Source organism: Puccinia triticina, chromosome 18A (genome assembly GCF_026914185.1).
Source record: "Puccinia triticina chromosome 18A, complete sequence".
Taxonomy (NCBI): Eukaryota; Fungi; Basidiomycota; class Pucciniomycetes; order Pucciniales; family Pucciniaceae; genus Puccinia; species Puccinia triticina.
In genome coordinates, this window is record NC_070575.1 from 3,938,281 (window position 1) to 3,957,291 (window position 19,011).

Genomic DNA, 19,011 nt, shown 5'->3' on the forward strand with positions numbered 1-19,011 from the left:
CTATTTCTTCCGTGCCGCTCTTTTCAAAGCAGCTTCGGCAGCAGCAAGCCTGGGGTTGAGGTTCTGCGCTTGATCGCTAGCCACCGAGCCTACTATCTGTCCCGGAGCCCGATTCTGAGGCTCAATAGCAACCGAAGTACTGCAATGAAAGTCGAGTGCGGCCGTTTCAGGTTCGTAGTGGTCGCCTAGCTCTCCGCCCAGTCGATGACTTGATGCTTTGATGCTTTCGTCATACGCCAGCATCCCCTTGTGAATTTTAGAATCCAACTCTTTGAATTTATTGCTTAAAACAAAAACAATGCGTGGGATTGAGTAATGTGCTGGGGGAATTGGTGTTTACTTTTTGGATTTAGGTAGAAAAGAGGCATGCAACTTGACTCAACTCATGGGGACCGAAAACGTTATGAGCGAGCTCGTGGCTCAAAACTCTTCTGACCATCGTGAATGGTCGAACGGACTTGAGGTCGTCGGTCAGGAGCCTGAGACGGATAGATTGTCCGGCGTTTTGATTTACTCCCAACAGTTGAGGATCTGCCCAAGGATGCAACTCGCCCAGATGTTCAACCGTGAATTGAAATTTGACCATTTGTTGGCGTATCGAAGGATGGGTTGAGAGTTTTTCGATTAATTCTTTCCTTCTGGACTCGAATGGCAAGTTCGGTAAAAGAGCGACCTGTCCAAACCTGCAGCGATCTTCGGGATTGTTTCGGTTTTTCATAGTCGTATCTCGGATTTTCGCCGGGTTCTTTAGAGCCGCTTGACGTGCTTGTTCTCTTTTGAGGTTGGCTTGAGATGCTTCCGCGGATCGTTGAACTTCGGCCAGTTCGGTCGTAAGGAGTAAGACCGGATATTGAACATCACTGGAAGTGAAACCGAGTTGATGGAGTGTTTTTCTATCGCAATCGCCTGGTGATACCAATGTTCTGGGTGGGTCCTTCAGTATCAGCTTGAAGATTATTCGGTCTGCGGGTGATGCGAGGGGGTTGAGAGTCGACAGTCGTTGATAACAGAGGTCATGTAAAGTAGTGCCATTCGAAACTAAGAGGGCGGTAGATGAGTTCTGATGCCGGATGCTGAGCGAGATGAGGATGTTGTCCAAGCCTGGGGCGGAGCACATGTTTGTTACGAGCTGATGCGAGTGAAGGGGAAAGGAGATAAGTCCCCCCTGCTGGGAGGCTCGCTGTGGCCGGCGGGTCCGGCCTTGGGCATGTACATGCTCTCGAGCGGAGGGTCCGGGCCGGGGGACCCCTCCCGGAGGGGGCCTCCCACCTCCCAGGGACGGACTTCTGCACAAAATCAAAATTTTGGCTGATAAAGTAATCACAAATGGCTGGAGGGAAAAAGTCCCAGCCAACTTGAATTTAATGGTATATATCTTGCAGTGGAGTGACTTTCTCCCACCACACTGCGTGTGCAAAATTGTGCACCACAACACATGCCCAACAAACCTGCAGATTATGTACATCATTCTAGCTGAACTCACTAGAAAAAAACTCTAGAAACTGCCAGAAGTTGACATGCAGCATACTACAGTATAACTGTGTAACTCCATTAAATTACATCATGCCTTTCATGCACAGTCACTGTGCAATGTGCACAGTGACTGTGCATTAACCTTGATTGAAATCACCTTTAAAAAAAGGCTTGAGTATCAACTCAAGTATCCTTTGATATTCTGCATCTCAACTGCTAGCATTTTCTAGAGTTTTTCTTGGAGTAGACTAAACTGCAAGAAAAACTCGCGCAACTGACGCCAGTTGACATGCAAGATGCCCCTGTGTAACCGCTGTTGTAGCATTGACCAAAGACCCAACGGTCTATTTTTACAGTGACTGTGCATCATGCCCAATGACTGTGCATTGAAGGTTGGTGGGCAGAAGCCTTGAACATAGCACCACAAGCTTCTTTGGAGCTCTCACATGTCAACTGGCATCAGTTGTGCGAGTTTTTCTTGCAGTGCTAGCAACAGTGGGTAAGCTACGCTACCATAGCTGTTAGTGTAGCGTAGCGCAGCGCAAATGCACTATTTTTTAGCATAGTGTTAGTGCAATCGCGCGCATCTGCGCTAACGCTACGCGCACAGAGTGCAAAGCTATTTTAGCTTTTAGCGTAGCGTTAGCGCAGATTCGCGCAATGGCGCCAACGCTAAGCACGCAGGGTGCAAAAGAGCTTTTGCTATGCTGCGCTACAGCGCTTTTTGAGGCAAAAAAGGCCTTTTTTCCGCTAAAAGCGCCTCAATGCAACGTAGCAAAGCATAGCGGCTGTAGTGTAGCGCTAACGCTAAACAAAAATTGGTGTGCTGTTAGCACCACTGAAAATTAGTGCAGCGTAGCGGCGCTAACAATATTCAAAAAAGGCCAGCGCTTTTTGCCACTACGCTAAACATTAGGGCTGAAATAGCGTAGTTTAGCGTAGCGGCCAGCTTTTGGTCCTAGCACCAAATGAAAGCTGAGGCCCAGAAGTATCATTTGGCACTGGCACATTTCTGCGAGAGCTGATTGGGAGGTGGTCTAGAGAACTTGGCTCCGCTGCGGTTGTAGGATGCAAAGCATAGGTAAATAGCGGAGAGTAGAAAAAGCAATAAAACATTTTCCGCCGGAAATAAACATCAACACCATAAAAAAACAACTCTGCTGTAATAGAAGTAACTCTTTGTTATGAGACCTCCTTTGGGGTGGGTTGGCAGTCCTTTGAGGGGGAAATAACAATATGATATTCCAGCTAAGTAATACTACTTTTACAGGTGGTTTGAAAGACCTGCCCCTCTATTATACTACACAGAGTTCTGACAACAAATTTATTTATTGTTGTGGTGTGACTTTATGATGGAGAAAACTTGTATGTAGTAGCTGTCTCTATCAGACCTAGATCAGTTTTATCAAGTAAAAGATGCTTATACAACCTCTATATGGTGAGATGGGTAAAGAATATAATCAAGTAAAAATCTGTTATGTGGTATTTTATGGTTTTTAGCAGAAAGTGTAAGATTTTAGACAACTAAGATGGATTTCATTTTGTCAGAACACAATGTTGAGAAAGCTATGTACAATGAAAGTGCGTATGTATTTTGTGCCTCAATGAAATGATGAGAGTGAAACATCTATTCACCTAAGAGCAGGCGCGATTGCCATGATCCTGAGTTGTTATAAAGAGAAAAAGAAGATTGGACACAACATCTTGTGGTGATGTGATGGAGAAATGGGATTGGGGATTGGCTAAGAGCCATGATGGAGATTGGAATACTGCAATAGTGTTTGTATTGCATCAGTTCTGGGCTTCTGTCATTCAGACAGTTTATGGAGGGACAAGTACCTCTCTTGTTCCTCTCACTCGCAACAACAATGTTGAGATTCTGACAAAGTGGGGAGTTGATCCTGTTACGGCTATTGTTGAACATCTTAATTAGCTAGGTGCATCATCAGCTCCATTAGGAATGATGATGTTACTCACTTGTTAGTCAAGAGACTGATCTGAGAGGCTAGGGTTGGGGGGCTGGTTGATATTTTGTGAGTTAGTGAACTATTGAGAGTGGGTAATTGTTAGTCTAGTGCCCCAGTTCTCAGCTCAAAGCTGTCTCTTGAATACTCACAAGATCAAAGAATTGGCACTCAGAGCTGCCCTGATGCTGCTATCTTTTCTTTCTGTACCACGTGCCCTTGGGGAGCTGTTGCAACGGTGTAAAAAGTGCTATACATGTATATGTATTGGCATATACAGTGTATAGCACTTTTTTGAATACATGAGTCCATGAATACTTTGTATAGCATCAAATTTGCAATACACCATAAATACATTGTATTTATTTTTGCAGATACAGAGATTAGAATCCATTTGTATTGCATTCTAAATGCAATACAAGTCAGATACAGTATTCCTTGTATTCTCTCTACATTTGTTTTTTTTTTTGCATTTCTAGGCGAGGGGAAGGGGAAGGAAAGCCAGGAGAAAAAGACATGATGACTAGAAAAATAAAGAAAGATAAATTAAAGCAAAGAAAATCAACCTTTGGCAGTAGCTGCCTTGGTTTTATCATCTTCCAAGCTGGCCAATTCTTGAGACACAATCTCTTGAGCTGTTTCAAAGTCGCCATCCACCTCAAATCCCTGCCGCAACCATTGATGAACACTCACTGATCTCTCGATCGTTCTGGGGGATAAACTCCCTCGATCTTGTCCACAAACATCTGCCGCCGCGGAGAAGCACCGTTCCACGCTTGCTGATGTTGCCGAGCAAGCTAGGTAATACTTGGCCAAGGAGGCCAGTATGGGAAACTTGTCGTGGTGTTCCTGGGATAAAGAGATGGAGATAAGAATCACAAGATTAGTTACAAAGCTATAAATCTGAATCAACTTGTTTAAAACATTGGGAACTACTTACTTTCCACCATACAAGGCACTGGTCTGCCTGGGAGGGAAGATATTTATATTTACCGCCAAGATAGTTGGCCAACTCGTCAGTAACCACGGCATCCATGACAGCAGGGAACAGGTCAATGTCATCGATTGGACGCCGATGATGGTTTGGTTCTTGTTGCGATGTAGCTGGGGGAGAAGGTTGTGTTGATTCCAAATCAGCAGCGAGTTCCAATTTTTGGTAATTGAATTTCTGTTGTAGTAATGTCTTCGCATATCCGTGGTGAGAGGGAAAATATATCTGGAAAATTGAAAGCCGGTAAGAAGGGTTGAAAGTTGCCGCTAGGAGTATTGCGTTGCACTGCAATGCCTCAGAGAGGTAAGTTTTGCTCTTCTTGATCATTGCTCTGAACATCGGTTTGAGCTCGAAGTCGGTCGTTGACGAGAGGCGTCCCTTGAGAAAATCAATAATTGACTGGTATTCGACCAGGAGCATGCCTGCTGACGAGTGGTCGCCCTCCATTTTTTTCGTTATGAAGTAGAACTCCTGTGTGTAAGAAATTTATTAGAAAATTAGTGAAAGAAGCAATTACAAGTGAAAGAAGCAATTACAATGGTAAAACAGGAAAATCAAGAGGATTGCTTACGCTGAGGACATCATTCAATCGCTTGACGACTTCCCAGTCGCCTTGGGTGATCTCATGATCGTCAAAGAAGCTTTTCCCACCGTTTCGTTCTTGCCGATCCTTCTCATTTTCAATCAGTTTGTTAATAACATTGCGGCTGCGGTACGCTCGATCTCTACTTTGCCACTTAATATTCCATCGAATGCCATACCCTGCAATGAGGGTTGGCCCGGGGTCGTCCAGCTTGGAGTGCCATACCTCAAATTCCGAACGTTTGGAAGACGAGGAGGTTATCCTCTGAATAACAAAATCCACCTTAGCAAGTATTTCGGCGATGGTCTGCGGCATTTCGGCGGACTGGGTGGGTGGAACTGCCAATGGAACGATAGTGCTGTCTTTGTCATCTGAATCTTCCAGTGGATCTCCAAGTTCCTCATTGCCAGAAACAAAGCCGCCGACTTCGTTGTTGCTTTCTGTAATTGCATCGAGCTGAGGAACAAATCCGAGTGTTTTCTTCTTGGTCTTAGTCAAGCCCTCTGTCTCGGTACGTATGGCCTTCAGCCCGGCCGTTATTATCAAGGCAATCTTATGACAAACACAGCGGATGTGATTGTCGCTAAGACCTGGGTTGGTGCCGGTTTTCTTGGTGATTAAGCGGTCGGCCTTGGCGGTCATCGTTCAATTGTTTGAGCCTGAGTCCGTTGTCTGAGCTAAGATGTATATGAATTGAAAGTAATGCATAGATTGATTGATAAGTATTTCAAATGAAAAGCGAGGAAACCAAAATAAAATAAAAACACTCATCTTTTCATGAAGGGATGACTTCGTGATAATATTTGCAAAGGGAACAGCGAGGTACTTCCCTTTGTGAGTCCAGGCGATATACTTCATGCCAAGATGGCATATTTTAAACATCCAATCGTCCGTGATGTAAGCTGCCGCGATACCAAGGAAGGCATGGTGATTGCCTTTTGTAGTCCATACGTCATGGATTAATGTAAACTTTGAGGAAATTGACTGGGTAAGCCAAAGGGGGGTCAAATAAGCTAACAATCCAAGTATTTGTTGGAAAAAGAATGAATCCGATTGCTCACCTTGAGGTTTGAAATAACCTTTGCTTGTAAGTTGACATATAATTGGTGGGCTTCAGTTGCAACCCATGTTCGTGAATTGAGCTTGACACCCGCCCGAGCATAGTTGAAAGAAATTGAGAGTAAAGTATCTTCGAGTCGAATCCAAGGGAGCGCCGATTGCATGAGCCACATGACAAGTATTTGGTTCAATATCCGATTGTCAAAGGTCCCGCCGTGCACAAACCTGTTCAAGGTGTCTGCAGAATTTTTTTTAGCTATTTTTTCCTTGATGGTAATTGGTAGGTTTGCCCCGTTCTTGATCGCTTTGTTTCTTGAAGGGCAAGGGTTTTGTCCAGAGTCTCCATCACAATGCTTGTAAAGATTAGACCTCGTTTGCCCTCCCTTCTTGTAGATACGATCACACCATTTGCACCTGTAGTAAAGCTTTTCCCCACTAGTCTAAAAGTTGTAAATCAGTCTGTAAAGCAAAATGACAGATTGTAAGGTGTTCAGAGAAGACTTACTTCACCCTCCCCATATGTTGGAAGTTCGAAATAGATATTGATGTCGTCAAACTCAGTCAAATTAGCTGCTTGGTTTTTTTTTGTGCGTTTAGTAACCTTAGAATTGTCTTCGTCCGAGTCTTGAGCGAGGTCCAGTAAAGGTAAGGTCTCATCGGGTTCGGAGTCGTCAATTGCTGATTTTTTTGACTTCCTTCGTGATTTCTGCGGTATCAAAGCTGACGTGGATCCTTGCTTGCGAGCAATAGACGAGGTGCTAGAGACTCGCTTGCGGGGCCGAAATTTCTGACTAGGGGTGGGCTGGCACGAAGGGATGGACTCGCTGTTTCTCTGTTCCTCTTGTCGGACAGATCGGCGTGCATTGACTGGAGTGGAAGCTCGGGTAGATTGACCAGAGAGGCGGCGAGAGGAAGATCGAACCATTGAAGCGATTGCGCAATCGCACCGGAGCAGTTGCCAGCAAATTTAAGGAAGTTCTGTGGGAAAAAAGGCTGGATATTAGTACATCAATTCCGGAATCTTGAGGTGATTGGAGGAAAAAGATAAAAAAAAACTTACCTTGGAGTCGGTGGATTTGGAAAGGAATCAGGAGGTGGGAATCGGACTCCGGAGGTTACGGACTTAGAGTTTGGAGCTTGAGCCGCCAGCAATCTCGGTTAACTTGACCATTGACGTCACATATTACATGAAAGCTGATGAACATGGGATGTGACACTTGATGCCGCGGTTCCAGCGATACAGATTCTGGTCTGGAGGTCTGTATATGTAAAATACATGTAATTGCATCCATGGATGCAATACACTAAGGTGTATTGTATTGCATCCGCAGCAGCACCAACTGAGTACAACATGTATTACATCGGACTTGCGATGCAATACAAATACAATGTATTGCCTATACATTCTGCAGCAATACAGGGTCAATACAAATACGTGTATTGGACTTTTTACACCGTTGGCTGTTGCTTGTTTCATCTGTTGTAGAGATGGCAAGACCGGAGACAACAGGGCTAGCAATGATGGCTTGGGTATGGAGGTATGAAATTTGGGGCTTATGATGCATTGCATCAAAGTCAGTTTCTTCCCTGCGCCTTTTGGCACCTAGAGTTTCAACCTGTCAGCCCTTGGCTAGTCCAGACAGCGCCAAGGCTAAAACTGCACGCGCCGCAGAAGAACTGTGCGCGCATAGTGCCGCTCCAGGCACAGCACGCGCCGAAGACGACGAGTGCGCACGTAAGCACAACTGAGTAGAGATTCAACCACGTGGGAATACCTGCCATTGGGTATCATACCCGGCTGGGTAACACTCACGGGTTGTTGAGCTCAAGTGAGCACAATCCACACGAATTTTCCACGTGTGGATTTAGTTTTGTTGAGCTCAAGTGAGCACAAACCACGCGAATGTTCTACACGTGGATTTAGTTCAAACAAGAACATCTTGAACACACAACATCTAAGTGCGGCCTTCATATTAGGCTATGAAAGACCTGGGGCCTCCGCCCCACAAAAGGCTTGCTAGATTATATTTTAGATTACTACGCCCGTCTACCTTGTTTGATACAAATAACTGGGGCTTTATATCTATACATATCTCATTTCCTTTTATACCTTCAAGACCTCTCCTCCTTGCCTCCCTTGACTCCGCCTCCGCCTCCACTTCCCTTTCCGCCTTCACCTCCGCCGTTAACCGCTCTCCTTTCTCCCTAGCTTCTTTCACTTGCTACCTTACCAGGTAAGCTGGAGTTTTCCTTGACGAACCTTTTCAGGTTCAGGTACAACTTAGCTCTACCAGCCCCTCCATCAGAGGCGCGGCTTTCTCCTCCCGCGCTGCGGTTGAGTTGAGTGTGCTTTCCTTTTTAGGAACTCACCAATTGTTCTGTTCTATTCAGGGCGTCGCCACTTTAGAGACGCGCCCTGACACAACCCCTGTATTCTGACAGAAAGAAGTGATGATGGAGTGTGATATGATATTTAAATGTTATTGCTTGATGACCACTGAGCTGAGGTGCTTGGGTGCTGATGGCAAAATGATGACTGATGACCACTGAGCTGGAGTGCCTGAGTGATGATGGTGAAATGATGACTGTTTGACCATTGAGCTGGGGTGCCTGGGTGATGGTGGCAAAATGATGGGAGGAGGGCCTCCTTATATAATATTTTCTGAGTTATTTTTGCTGGTCAGGGCTGCACTGGAGGTAAAGAATGTCAACCGGTACCCCTGGGGCGGTACCCGGTACCGCTTGGCGGGTACCTTTTGCACCCCCCGCGCACCCGCGCAGCGGTCCCGGGTGCGGTACCAGGTACATGGTTTTGGCTTCCAAAGCGGTGTGGTACCCGGATACCGCTCCAAGTACCGCCCAGCTGGTATCAAAGGGGGTGCGGTACCCGGGTACCAAGTACCCCCCAGATCGTACCATGGTCCCGCAGCTGGGTAGCCTGTGACATGTGAAATACACAACACTGTCATCAAGCCAGGGCCTGATATCCCTGATTGGTCCATATATCTACATACCTTTCCTTCACCGCTCAACCAATCAGCAACCATGGCGTCCACCCGGAAACAACACAAAACTCAATCCTCGGGGGCGTCTTCAGCCCAAGATGATGCGGGAGAAGAAAACGATACAAATCCAGTTAGCACAGAAAACGATACCAATTTATCAACCAGCACCAAGCAACCATCAGTAGAAGCTTCAGGAATCACCGACGAGGAGGAGTTGAGTGAGTGTGACCAAATCTCTTCAATTTATACTAGCGCCCTCTTACAAATGATTCTTTGCATTTAGAACGAGCTCAGAAGGTTGCCAAGAATGGTGTTAACACGAGCTATAATTCGTACGACGTACCCGTCCTTTCCAATCAATTGGACAAGCACGGCAGGCGCATGATAGCTTATCCTTGCAAAATGTAAGCAATCTGTTTTCATTGGCCATTTTTTGATCTTAATTGACTTTTGGCTTCAGATGTGGAACAAAGATCAATTGTCCGACGTCGGACACCTCTTGCAGCAATCTAAACAAACATGCATCGATCTGCGAACGCAAACTCCGTGAAGCTGAATCCACACAAAAATTGGGTGCTCTAGGAATTAAAGGCACCGGAGACGTGCAACCAAAGGAGGTAAGCTATTTATTTCTTTGTTCTATGTCAGGAAAGTGACTTTCAACATTTCTAGGTTCCCCAACTATGCGCAATATGGTGTGCCGAAGCCGCTCGGCCATTTTCTGCGCTTGTGGATGCTAGCCACAAAGCCATCCTCCATCCAACCGTTGTCAAACATTTACCTCGACCACATGATGTTTCAAGAGATATTCATCTGCTTTACTCGGCAGTAAAACACAATTACCGCACTGTTTTGAACGTGAGTTGACTCTTTTTTACTTTTCATTCTTGAGCTTTCTAACATTTTAAATATGTAGGCGCACAAAGGAGCGTTATATCTAGGAGTTGATGTGTGGCAGTCGCCAAACGGATTCGATATCCTGGGCACGGTTATCTACCGATTAACAGAAAGCGATGTTGGTGATATAAAACTTGAGGCTATGCCACTTGATTTTGTTCGCCTTTCTTGTAGCCACACGGGCAAATACTTGGCGAAGACGGTAGCTCTAGTTGTGGAAAAATTTGGGATTCAGGACAAGGTGACCATTTTTCCTTCATCGCCAATGCCTGTTTTTTTCTTGTTTCACTTTATTCAATACTTACAAAACATTTTTATATTTAGATATGTGGTCTTGTGAGCGACAACGCAAAAAATAATGAAGTCATGGTGAGGGAGCTCAAGAAATTTAAGTGGCCACGGTTTAGAGGCGAGCCGCAATGGGTCCGCTGTTTTGCGCACATCCTCAACTTAATAGTCCAGGCGATTCTGCGGCCGTTTGGAAATAAGAAGCAGAAAAAAACTGGTAATACTGGAGGCTTGTCTCATGCGTATGTTGACTCGGGAGATTCAGAATTGGACGATGATGATGCACAGGCCCAAATCAGAATGTAAGTCTCGCTTTTTTTCCGTGTACTTCCGATTTAACATCTGTTGAATGTTTTCTATGCTACTCTAGTCTCGCCCAGGGCAACTGTGATGATCCTTCTCCCTTAACAGACGAAGCGAGCGATATCGAATCCCTTCATGGACAAGAAGATCCTGAACATGAGTCACTCGACATTGCCGACATTGAAGAAGCTAGTGAAGAAGATGAAAGTGATACCTATACTACTGATACTTGCAAACTAACACTTGCAAAGGTATAAAAGCTTCACTTTTTTCAATTTCAAACTACATGAATATAGAACTAACTTTTTGGTATAGTTTCGTGCTATTGCTAAGAAATTACGGTTCTCGCCCAATTCAAAAGCCGAGTTTGTCGACACTTGTAAAGAGAAGGAGTGTAAGACTCCGCATAGTGTCGAAAGGGATGTATGTACTCGGTGGAACTCCACATTCTCTCAACTCAACAGCATACTTCGTTGTGAAGCTGCGATGTAAGTACTCTTCTTCGTTCTACTGATGATTTGAATAACTTTTACTGAGTCACTATGATCCTGCATCATCAAAGTCTTGAGTGGCAGCGCGATAAGCGACATGGTATTGAGCGTCGATATTACTTGGACCAGTCGGATCTTAACTTAGCGCGTGATTTAGTCCATGTCCTGGGCCTATTCCAGGAATTAACACTTCAAGTATCCACCGCAGGATCGTCTCGCCTCTCAAACATTGTTGTCTACATTGACCAAATTACCGAGCATTTATCAACAGTTATCACTGATCACAATTACCCTCCGGCCCTCAGGAACGCCTGCCGATATGGATTGAAGATCACAAACAAATACTATAGCCTAACTGACTCTTCTCCTCTCTACAGAATATCTATTTGTAAGTAATTTTCTCTTTCTGACTCTCTTTTACTCTGCCTAACAGATCTTTTAAATCTTTACAGTGATGCACCCGTTGTTTAAGGACGAGTACTTCAAGATGGCGAAATGGGAGCCCGAATGGATTTCGGAAGCAATACGCCTGGGCCGGGAGATGTGGGTATTGTTCTACAAGCCCCAACCTCCAACTCCTCCCTCAACTGCTCCAACTTCGACCAAGGTAAGTCAGGTACTTCAATCCAAAAACAATTCTGCACGGCTGATCATTATTTGTTGTATTATTTAGAAGCCCGTGACTAGTATGCTTGCAGGCCTTGGAAGCGCTGCTGCTGCACGAGGGGGAGACTCCTCAACCGATGCATTCGATATGTGGCTCTCTGGAGGACTTATACTGGATGGCAACGAGCCAGTGAATCCTCTCAAGTGGTGGATTGCACAGAAGCGTTCCGGCAACACGCATGGTGGTCTTGTTGATATGGCACTGGATGTTCTGAGTTGTCCAGGTAAGTTGGATATCAGCGAGCTTATTTCGATACAAAAGCTGATTCCTTGATTGTCTTATACATTATAGCAACATTGGTTGATATTGAACGAGCATTTAGCTTTGGTCGTGATTATGTTGCGGCAAAGCGACACAGACTTACACCCCTCTCGATAAGTACGGGGATGACAGTGGCCTTCTACTCGAAGAAAAATATGATACAAGAAGGTGTCTTGGCCTCGTGGAAACAAGGTATCGGTGAATCAAGGAAGATTGAAAAGAAGTTTAAAAAAAGAAAAGTTATCGTTGTAGATGAGGAATGATGCTTTAAATAAGTAGTTTAGCTATATACAACTTGAATAAGAATTTATGGATGTCTGTGAAGTGAAAAAAAAGATTGGTGGATGCTCACGGAGCAAATACCGGAGGTGGTACCCGCGGTACCGGCTTTAAGTACCGCTGGTACCCGCTTTATGTACCGCCGGTACCCGCCAAGCGGTGCCGGGTGCGGTGCCTGGTGCCTTTTTTTTTGGGAAAAAGCGGTGCGGTACCCGGGTTCCAACCGGTACCCGGGTCTACTTTGACATTCTTTAACTGGAGGCATTTCTGCTGGTGGTGACCCTGTGGATTGCACTGCCTTCTGCAAGGGGTGCATAACTTGAACTGATGTTCCGCATGACAATGTGCACTTTGTACTTTTTAACGCAAGGGCCACCTAGGTTGGTTGCACTGACAATTGGAGGTGTTCTGACCGCATAAATCAATGTAAGGTCCACATGAATCTGTTGAGTTGTTGCGTGGAGGCCTAGTTGCTGCAGTTACCAATGTCTAGGTTGCGTGAGGCAAAGACTAGCACAGTGGTATTTGACGTGTTTTTTGGGACCTTCAAATACTGATTTGTCAATTATTCAAATATTCGGAGATATTTGACGTAAAAACTTCCAAAATACATTAAAAACACCAAAAAATTACATTTTTTGTGTTTTTGCCTTCTTTTGGCCCATTTCTGGGCCATACATTTTTGGGGAGGTCATCTGTCAAAAATATGATGGTGCCAAAGATGCTTACAATATTGCCGGAGGCATATCTCATAATGGCGGAAGCACTACATATGCAGAGTGCCAGACACACTTTTGATAGTGGCAGACGCACTTTTGATAGTGGCGGACACACCTTTTGATAGTGGCAGACGCAGCACAGCGCGTGCTCTTTTGCGCCCTGCATGCTTAGCGTTAGCGCAATTGCGCCTATCTGTGTTAACGCTACACTAAAATCTAAAATGTATCTGTGCTAACGCTACGCTGAAAGCTAAAATAGCTTCGCAACCTGTGCGCGTAGCATCAGTGCAGATGCGCGCGATTGCAATAATGCTACGCTAAAAAAGAGCCCATTTGCGCTGCTCTACACTACACTAACAGCTATGGTTAGCGTAGCTGACCCACTTTTGGGCCTTTTCAAACTCATCTGGGGCCTTTGGGCCCCAGAAAAGCTTGCATTGAGCCATTATTCAAATTTTCTTTGAATATTTGAGCTTAAAGTTGCCCGGGAATTATTTGACTCAAATCAAATACAAACACAAATACGAATACTTGAATTGATTCAATTCAATGTGCTAGTCTTTGGCGTGAGGTAATCTTTAGCTAACAGTGGAGGCCTGCCTAACTATTAAATCTAACTATGCTCTTATATATATACATGCTTTTACTATTTGTGTGAATTTCTACCTAGATATGGCCTGAGGCTGTACTAAACCTATAATTGTAAATACCTTCTAAGCTAACAGAGCTAGCTGGGTAGGTGAAGTGAGTGACTAGGGTTAAATTTGTATGTGTAGTCTATTTATGTAATAATCTTCTAACATATGCAAGTATTGTAGGTTTTAAGTTGAGGTTTTGGAAGTTTTGTTGCACACAACAGATCTGGATCACCACAGCAGTAATACAAGTAACTCTGAAATATAATACACCATATAAAACATGAGAATAGTCATCAGAAAGGAGTGTAACCTCCACCCCAAAGGAAACCATAAAGAACGCAAGATCTGCAACCCAAGTAAAAAAGGAGGACAAGACTCTGTGAGTAGGAACAAGTCCCCCAAATTCCCTCCATATATAAAGGACAATCCAGTGTCAAGTAGTTTGAAATGAACATGGGAAACCCACATGCACACAATCCTTTGAACTCCAGGCTCATGTGCATGCACACCATATAAGCTCCACTCTCATGCACACACACAATCCACCAAGTTCTGCTCTTGGGCCAAACATCTGCACACCTCCGCCACTCAACATTGATTGTTGCCCAAATTCCACACCCCTGCCTGGCCTCTGCTGTTAAGATCCCACTCGCCGCCTCTGCCCCAGCTACATCTGCTGATGTAATCCACTTCAGCTGCCACAGCTTCCCCCTACACTGTGCTTCTACTCAGTCCACATTGGCCTGTCTGGATTGAGTCTATCCCCAAATTGAACTATGCGCACCACAACTTTGCCACTTTCAGTCTTGCACTCCACACTGTCCATGCTCTGCACCGTTGAGAGTTTCTGTGCCTCCAGATTACATATCCAAGCCCAAACTTAACTAAGTCCCTCTCTTGCCTGAGGCTTTGCCGGATGAACTTATGACTTATCAGGAATTCTCGCATGAGAGAACCGGATATTTCAGCCCTCATTTTGTTACATCCACCGTATCTCATGTAATTCTCAACCATCATTCACAAGACCAACTTTTTATACATTGCATTCTTTTTCTCATATTTTACACATTTTTCAGATTCTCTATTTCTTAACTCAAAGTTTTTAAACATCTGATTGAGAAAATAATTATTCAATAAAAGTACAGCGCTTTGGCTGAGCGGGCTTGGACCTTTTCTGTGTGATTTGGTTGAATTCTTCAAAAATGAGACTTTTCAAAAAATAAAAGAGGGATGAAGATTGAGGCAAGGGAGTCTGAAATTATATGAGAAGGAGGGACAGATGCAGGCGTACCATCCACCAAAAACTTAGAAGGTTTGTGATGGTCAGAGTCCAGTTCTGGTGGTTCAAAGGAAAACACCACCAAAACAAAAATATCTCTCATGCAAAAATTCCTGATAAGTCATAAGTCCCTCTGGCAAAGCCTCAGGCGAGAGAGGGACTTAGTTAAGTTCAATCCAAGCCACACACTCTGTAGTACTTCACACAGATTACACCACCAAACCACCTATCTGCAAACACTGTCCATACATTCTTGCACATGGATATCAGCACTCTCCTGTGTACCTTCTCCAATGAAAACTAAATGTGCAGAAATAATGTGTGAGATTGATTTCAAAAAAAAAAAAACCCACAAGTGGCAAAAGTGCTAATTTACTACTCATAAGTCCCTCCTTTGGAGATTCCCTGTGGGAAAGTTTCCCCCCTCTGATTAGTTTCTTGGTGAATCAGATAAGTTAGCTAAAACTGGGCAAGGGAATGTCCTCAACCGCTCATCAGCAGTCTCCTTTCTTGGGTTGACTTTCCTTGGCCACATTCAATTATGGTGTTCAAAGTTGGTTTGCATAATTTTATGCATGCATAAATCATAAAATCATAAAAATATTTTGGTGAGGAAATTTTGTATTACATAATCAGACAGTCATATCCCCTGCAAAAAAGATTTTATGATTTTATGATTTATGCATGCATAAAATTATGCAAACCAACTTTGAACACCATAAATTTCTTGTCAACAAGTGAATAAGTCACCGTCTGGAGCCAATATAATTGTGCAATATAATCTGGAATTTTGTGACATCTGATCAAGGTTTGGCGGACCTGATCAGATGTCACATAGGATGTCAGGCAAAAAAACTCATATATCACCCACATTATATTGGCTCCAAACGGGGCCTAATTCTTTTTAACTATGCAGTTACAGCTGAGAAAATAAAACAGAGCATCTGAAACAGTAGTTGTTGAATATATATGTACCAGCAACACTCTCCACACTGCACAGGAAAGAATCAAATTTAAACCTTAATTCAAATATGAGCTTCACAGGTATAGAATGAAATTCATACAGAAAATGAAAAATACTGCTCTCAATTGAATTGTTTGGGGTGTGTTATTGAACAATTGTTTCTAATATACTGGAAACATGCTTTACAAAACTGCTGGTATATCTAGACATTTTCCAGCAGGAAATAAGTTGACAAACCTCCCAACATTCCACATATATTTCCTCTCATTTGCTTCAAAAAGGCATGAACATGAAGGCACCCCTCATCACACCATTGTTTTTGTTGCTCCAAATCAAGTCAATGTGGTCTTTCCTACCATACATTACTGAAGACAAGGAAGAGGGTTTTTCAGTTGGACCTGTCTTATCAAACATTTTTTACCAAGATTTTCATGAAACAATCTCAGAAAAGCCTGTGTACTTCCCTGAGCCTACTGTGGCGCACACAACTTGTGATATACAAAAAAAGCAACAAGACCTCCCGTCTGGCCTTCTTCATTTCGGGTTTGAGCCACAAGACTGGAAAGAAATAAATGTTCCTTGCAAGCGCAAATTTGACGACTTGATGACAAATCCTAGACAGCATGAGATCCAATCTTCAACCCAGCAAACAAGGAATATCTCATCTAATCGGGGTGAACCACGGATTATTGAAGAAGAGCAATTGAGTCACCATGATTTACCAAATCATGCGGACGAAGTAGAGAGTGCCTCAGGTGGAGCCAAAACTGCAAATTCAAACAATTCACAGGAAGGATCAGGTAAGTCTCTAGCTGGATTGTTCAATGTATACCGCTGGGATTATTTGACAATACCACACAGAAATGATGCAAGCGATCGAGTCCAAAATGTGGCGCATCTCGAAAAGTTCCTCAGCTTATTGAATACATGCAAAGTAGGAGTTGAACGAGAAGATTTCTTTTGGATCCCAAGAAACAATCTGCATAAATTTGTTCCCCGATACGCATTGCGTGAAATGAGGTTCAGCCGAGGGAACGAACCAACTCCACACAGAAAGGAAGAGCTTGGAAAGAAATTGCTGATTTTATCAGACAAACTATTAAATCTTCAGGAATACCCTCTTTTCTCAGATGGAATCATAGGACGACTGGAGAAGAAAAATCTATCATGGGTGACCTCAAAAAAAGAAACAGGAGAACTGAGTTCAAATCTTTCAAACATGTCCTCCAAGCTCAAGCGGATTTCTCAGTATGTAAAAAATGTAACCAAAATATCAGTCTTCCTCATCATCATTCATATGTCTTTATTCAAGGAGCACAGAAATGAATTTTTGATCAAAGAAGATGTCAATAACATCCTGACTTTCCTTGGCAATTTTTGGAAAGAAGTTGAAACAAATGCATCAGGAATGCTTAAAAAACATACTTGGACACGCAGGATTCCATTTTTCTTAGATCTAGAGAAACCAGCTGGCAAAGATCAAGGATATAGAAGGTGGTACAAGGGGGAAATTCTTTGGTATATCACGGCTGGAGACATTTTGAAATGTTGGACAGAGCGCAGAAGGGGGTGGGGATTTAATGAAGCAAATGTTGATATGAATTATTTTCACAATGATGTAGGAGAGATCATTGAAATGATGATTATTCATGCAGATTATGAAAAAATGAAACAGTATATCCATAAAAAATCAATCCTGAAATACAACAAAATTCAATTGAATTCAAATTCACAAAGAATTGCTCCCCAGTAACCATCCAAGTTTATGATTTATGGTCATTCTCCTTTTGATGTTATTTTCAACGTTTTGAGTCTCCGCTGCCTTATCTTTCAATTGATTCTTCACCAAGCTTCATAGATATTTGTATATATTGATGAAATCTCTTTTGAGAAAAAACAAATTTGTGATCCATCATCTTCATTTTTGACCATATAGATCCAAACTGTTCTATATATACACTGCAGTTGTATTTCCATACTTCAGATCACCCAGCTTTCTTCATTTTGAGCTTTCATGCTTAGATAAAACAGCTAAATCAAAATACCCATTTTGGGTAACATGACTCAAACTGCCCACCTCCGCTACAAGTTTTAACTTTCCCCTGTACTGGCAGTGTGATTCTTCAAATTCAACAACCTTCAAGAGGGCTGTGGGCATGCAGCAGCTCTACATACTTGGATGTAAGGTATGGGTCTTTGGTGGCTTCCATTGCACTCCAACCTGACCACTACGTATTGGTTGCAGCAACTTGCAATTCAAAGCCCATACCCATCTCTCATAAAGAATACGCAATGATTTCAGATTCTCTTCCGGTCTGATCTAGTCTGTACTTCTATTTGCATTTTTGATTGACATCAAGCTCAAGGATTGACCAGTAAGACTGATCTTTTCGACAGCATGGCGTGGAAATTAAGGTTGTGACATTTGACTGGCTGCGCCTTTGGCCTGAATCCGTTCGCCGACTTTCGTATTGACGTTGAAGAACTTATCGACACATCTAGGATCCCCAGAAGATTTGAAGATTGGTAAAAAGAATTCAAGCCCCGAGGACGATGTCAATAAACCAACAAATCATATGTATCATCAGACAAGAGAGACCGGTAGGAGACCGATTGCGAAGATGGAGAAAGGGTGAACTGGCTGACCGATCTATACATGTACTTTCCCCCTTGGTTAAATCCGCTTCCAAGTACCGGTTTCCGATACACTTGGTATGGCAAGATCTTACCAACCTTAGAAGATAGGAAAGCCGACAGCAAGAAAGACAGAGTCAGCTTGTTACGAGCCCACCCAGTTACTAAAATCACCAGGATGAAAATAAATAAAATGAACGCTGACGGAGCATGATGAAAGAAAATATGAGAGGGACGGACCGATTGAATAGATCTGAGACCATTTCCAACTCGGTTGCGGCGGCATCGATGTTCGATGGTGTGCTAGGAGAAGGAGTCGACGAGCTACTTCGGCCAAAGATTGACATGTTGGGTATCGATTATAAGGCAAAGAGGCAAGAGTACTCGGTCGATTCGATCGTCTCACGACTCCAAGAATGATCTTGAGCGGTGCTTGGGAAAGAAGTTGACCCGACCGCTCCCGGGGGCATCGGGGGCGACAGCCAAGGTCACGCTACGGACGCGCAGCGTGCGTGC

General features: G+C 43.7%; 3 protein-coding genes across 3 annotated transcripts; all 3 read right to left on the bottom strand.

Annotated features, from left to right (window-relative positions):
* PtA15_18A430 (uncharacterized protein) lies at positions 1 to 1,117 on the bottom strand (the record flags this gene model as incomplete). Its single annotated transcript, XM_053164968.1, has 2 exons — positions 1 to 283; positions 384 to 1,117. 2 exons carry the CDS (start codon positions 1,115 to 1,117, stop codon positions 1 to 3), a joined length of 1,017 nt encoding a protein of 338 aa, XP_053028925.1.
* Positions 1,118 to 6,560: 5,443 nt separating this feature from the next.
* Positions 6,561 to 6,995, bottom strand: PtA15_18A431 (uncharacterized protein; the record flags this gene model as incomplete). Its single annotated transcript, XM_053164969.1, has 1 exon — positions 6,561 to 6,995. One exon carries the CDS (start codon positions 6,993 to 6,995, stop codon positions 6,561 to 6,563), a length of 435 nt encoding a protein of 144 aa, XP_053028926.1.
* Positions 6,996 to 18,271: 11,276 nt separating this feature from the next.
* Positions 18,272 to 18,842, bottom strand: PtA15_18A432 (uncharacterized protein; the record flags this gene model as incomplete). Its single annotated transcript, XM_053164970.1, has 3 exons — positions 18,272 to 18,359; positions 18,508 to 18,594; positions 18,736 to 18,842. 3 exons carry the CDS (start codon positions 18,840 to 18,842, stop codon positions 18,272 to 18,274), a joined length of 282 nt encoding a protein of 93 aa, XP_053028927.1.
* Between the last annotated feature and the right edge of the window lie 169 nt (positions 18,843 to 19,011).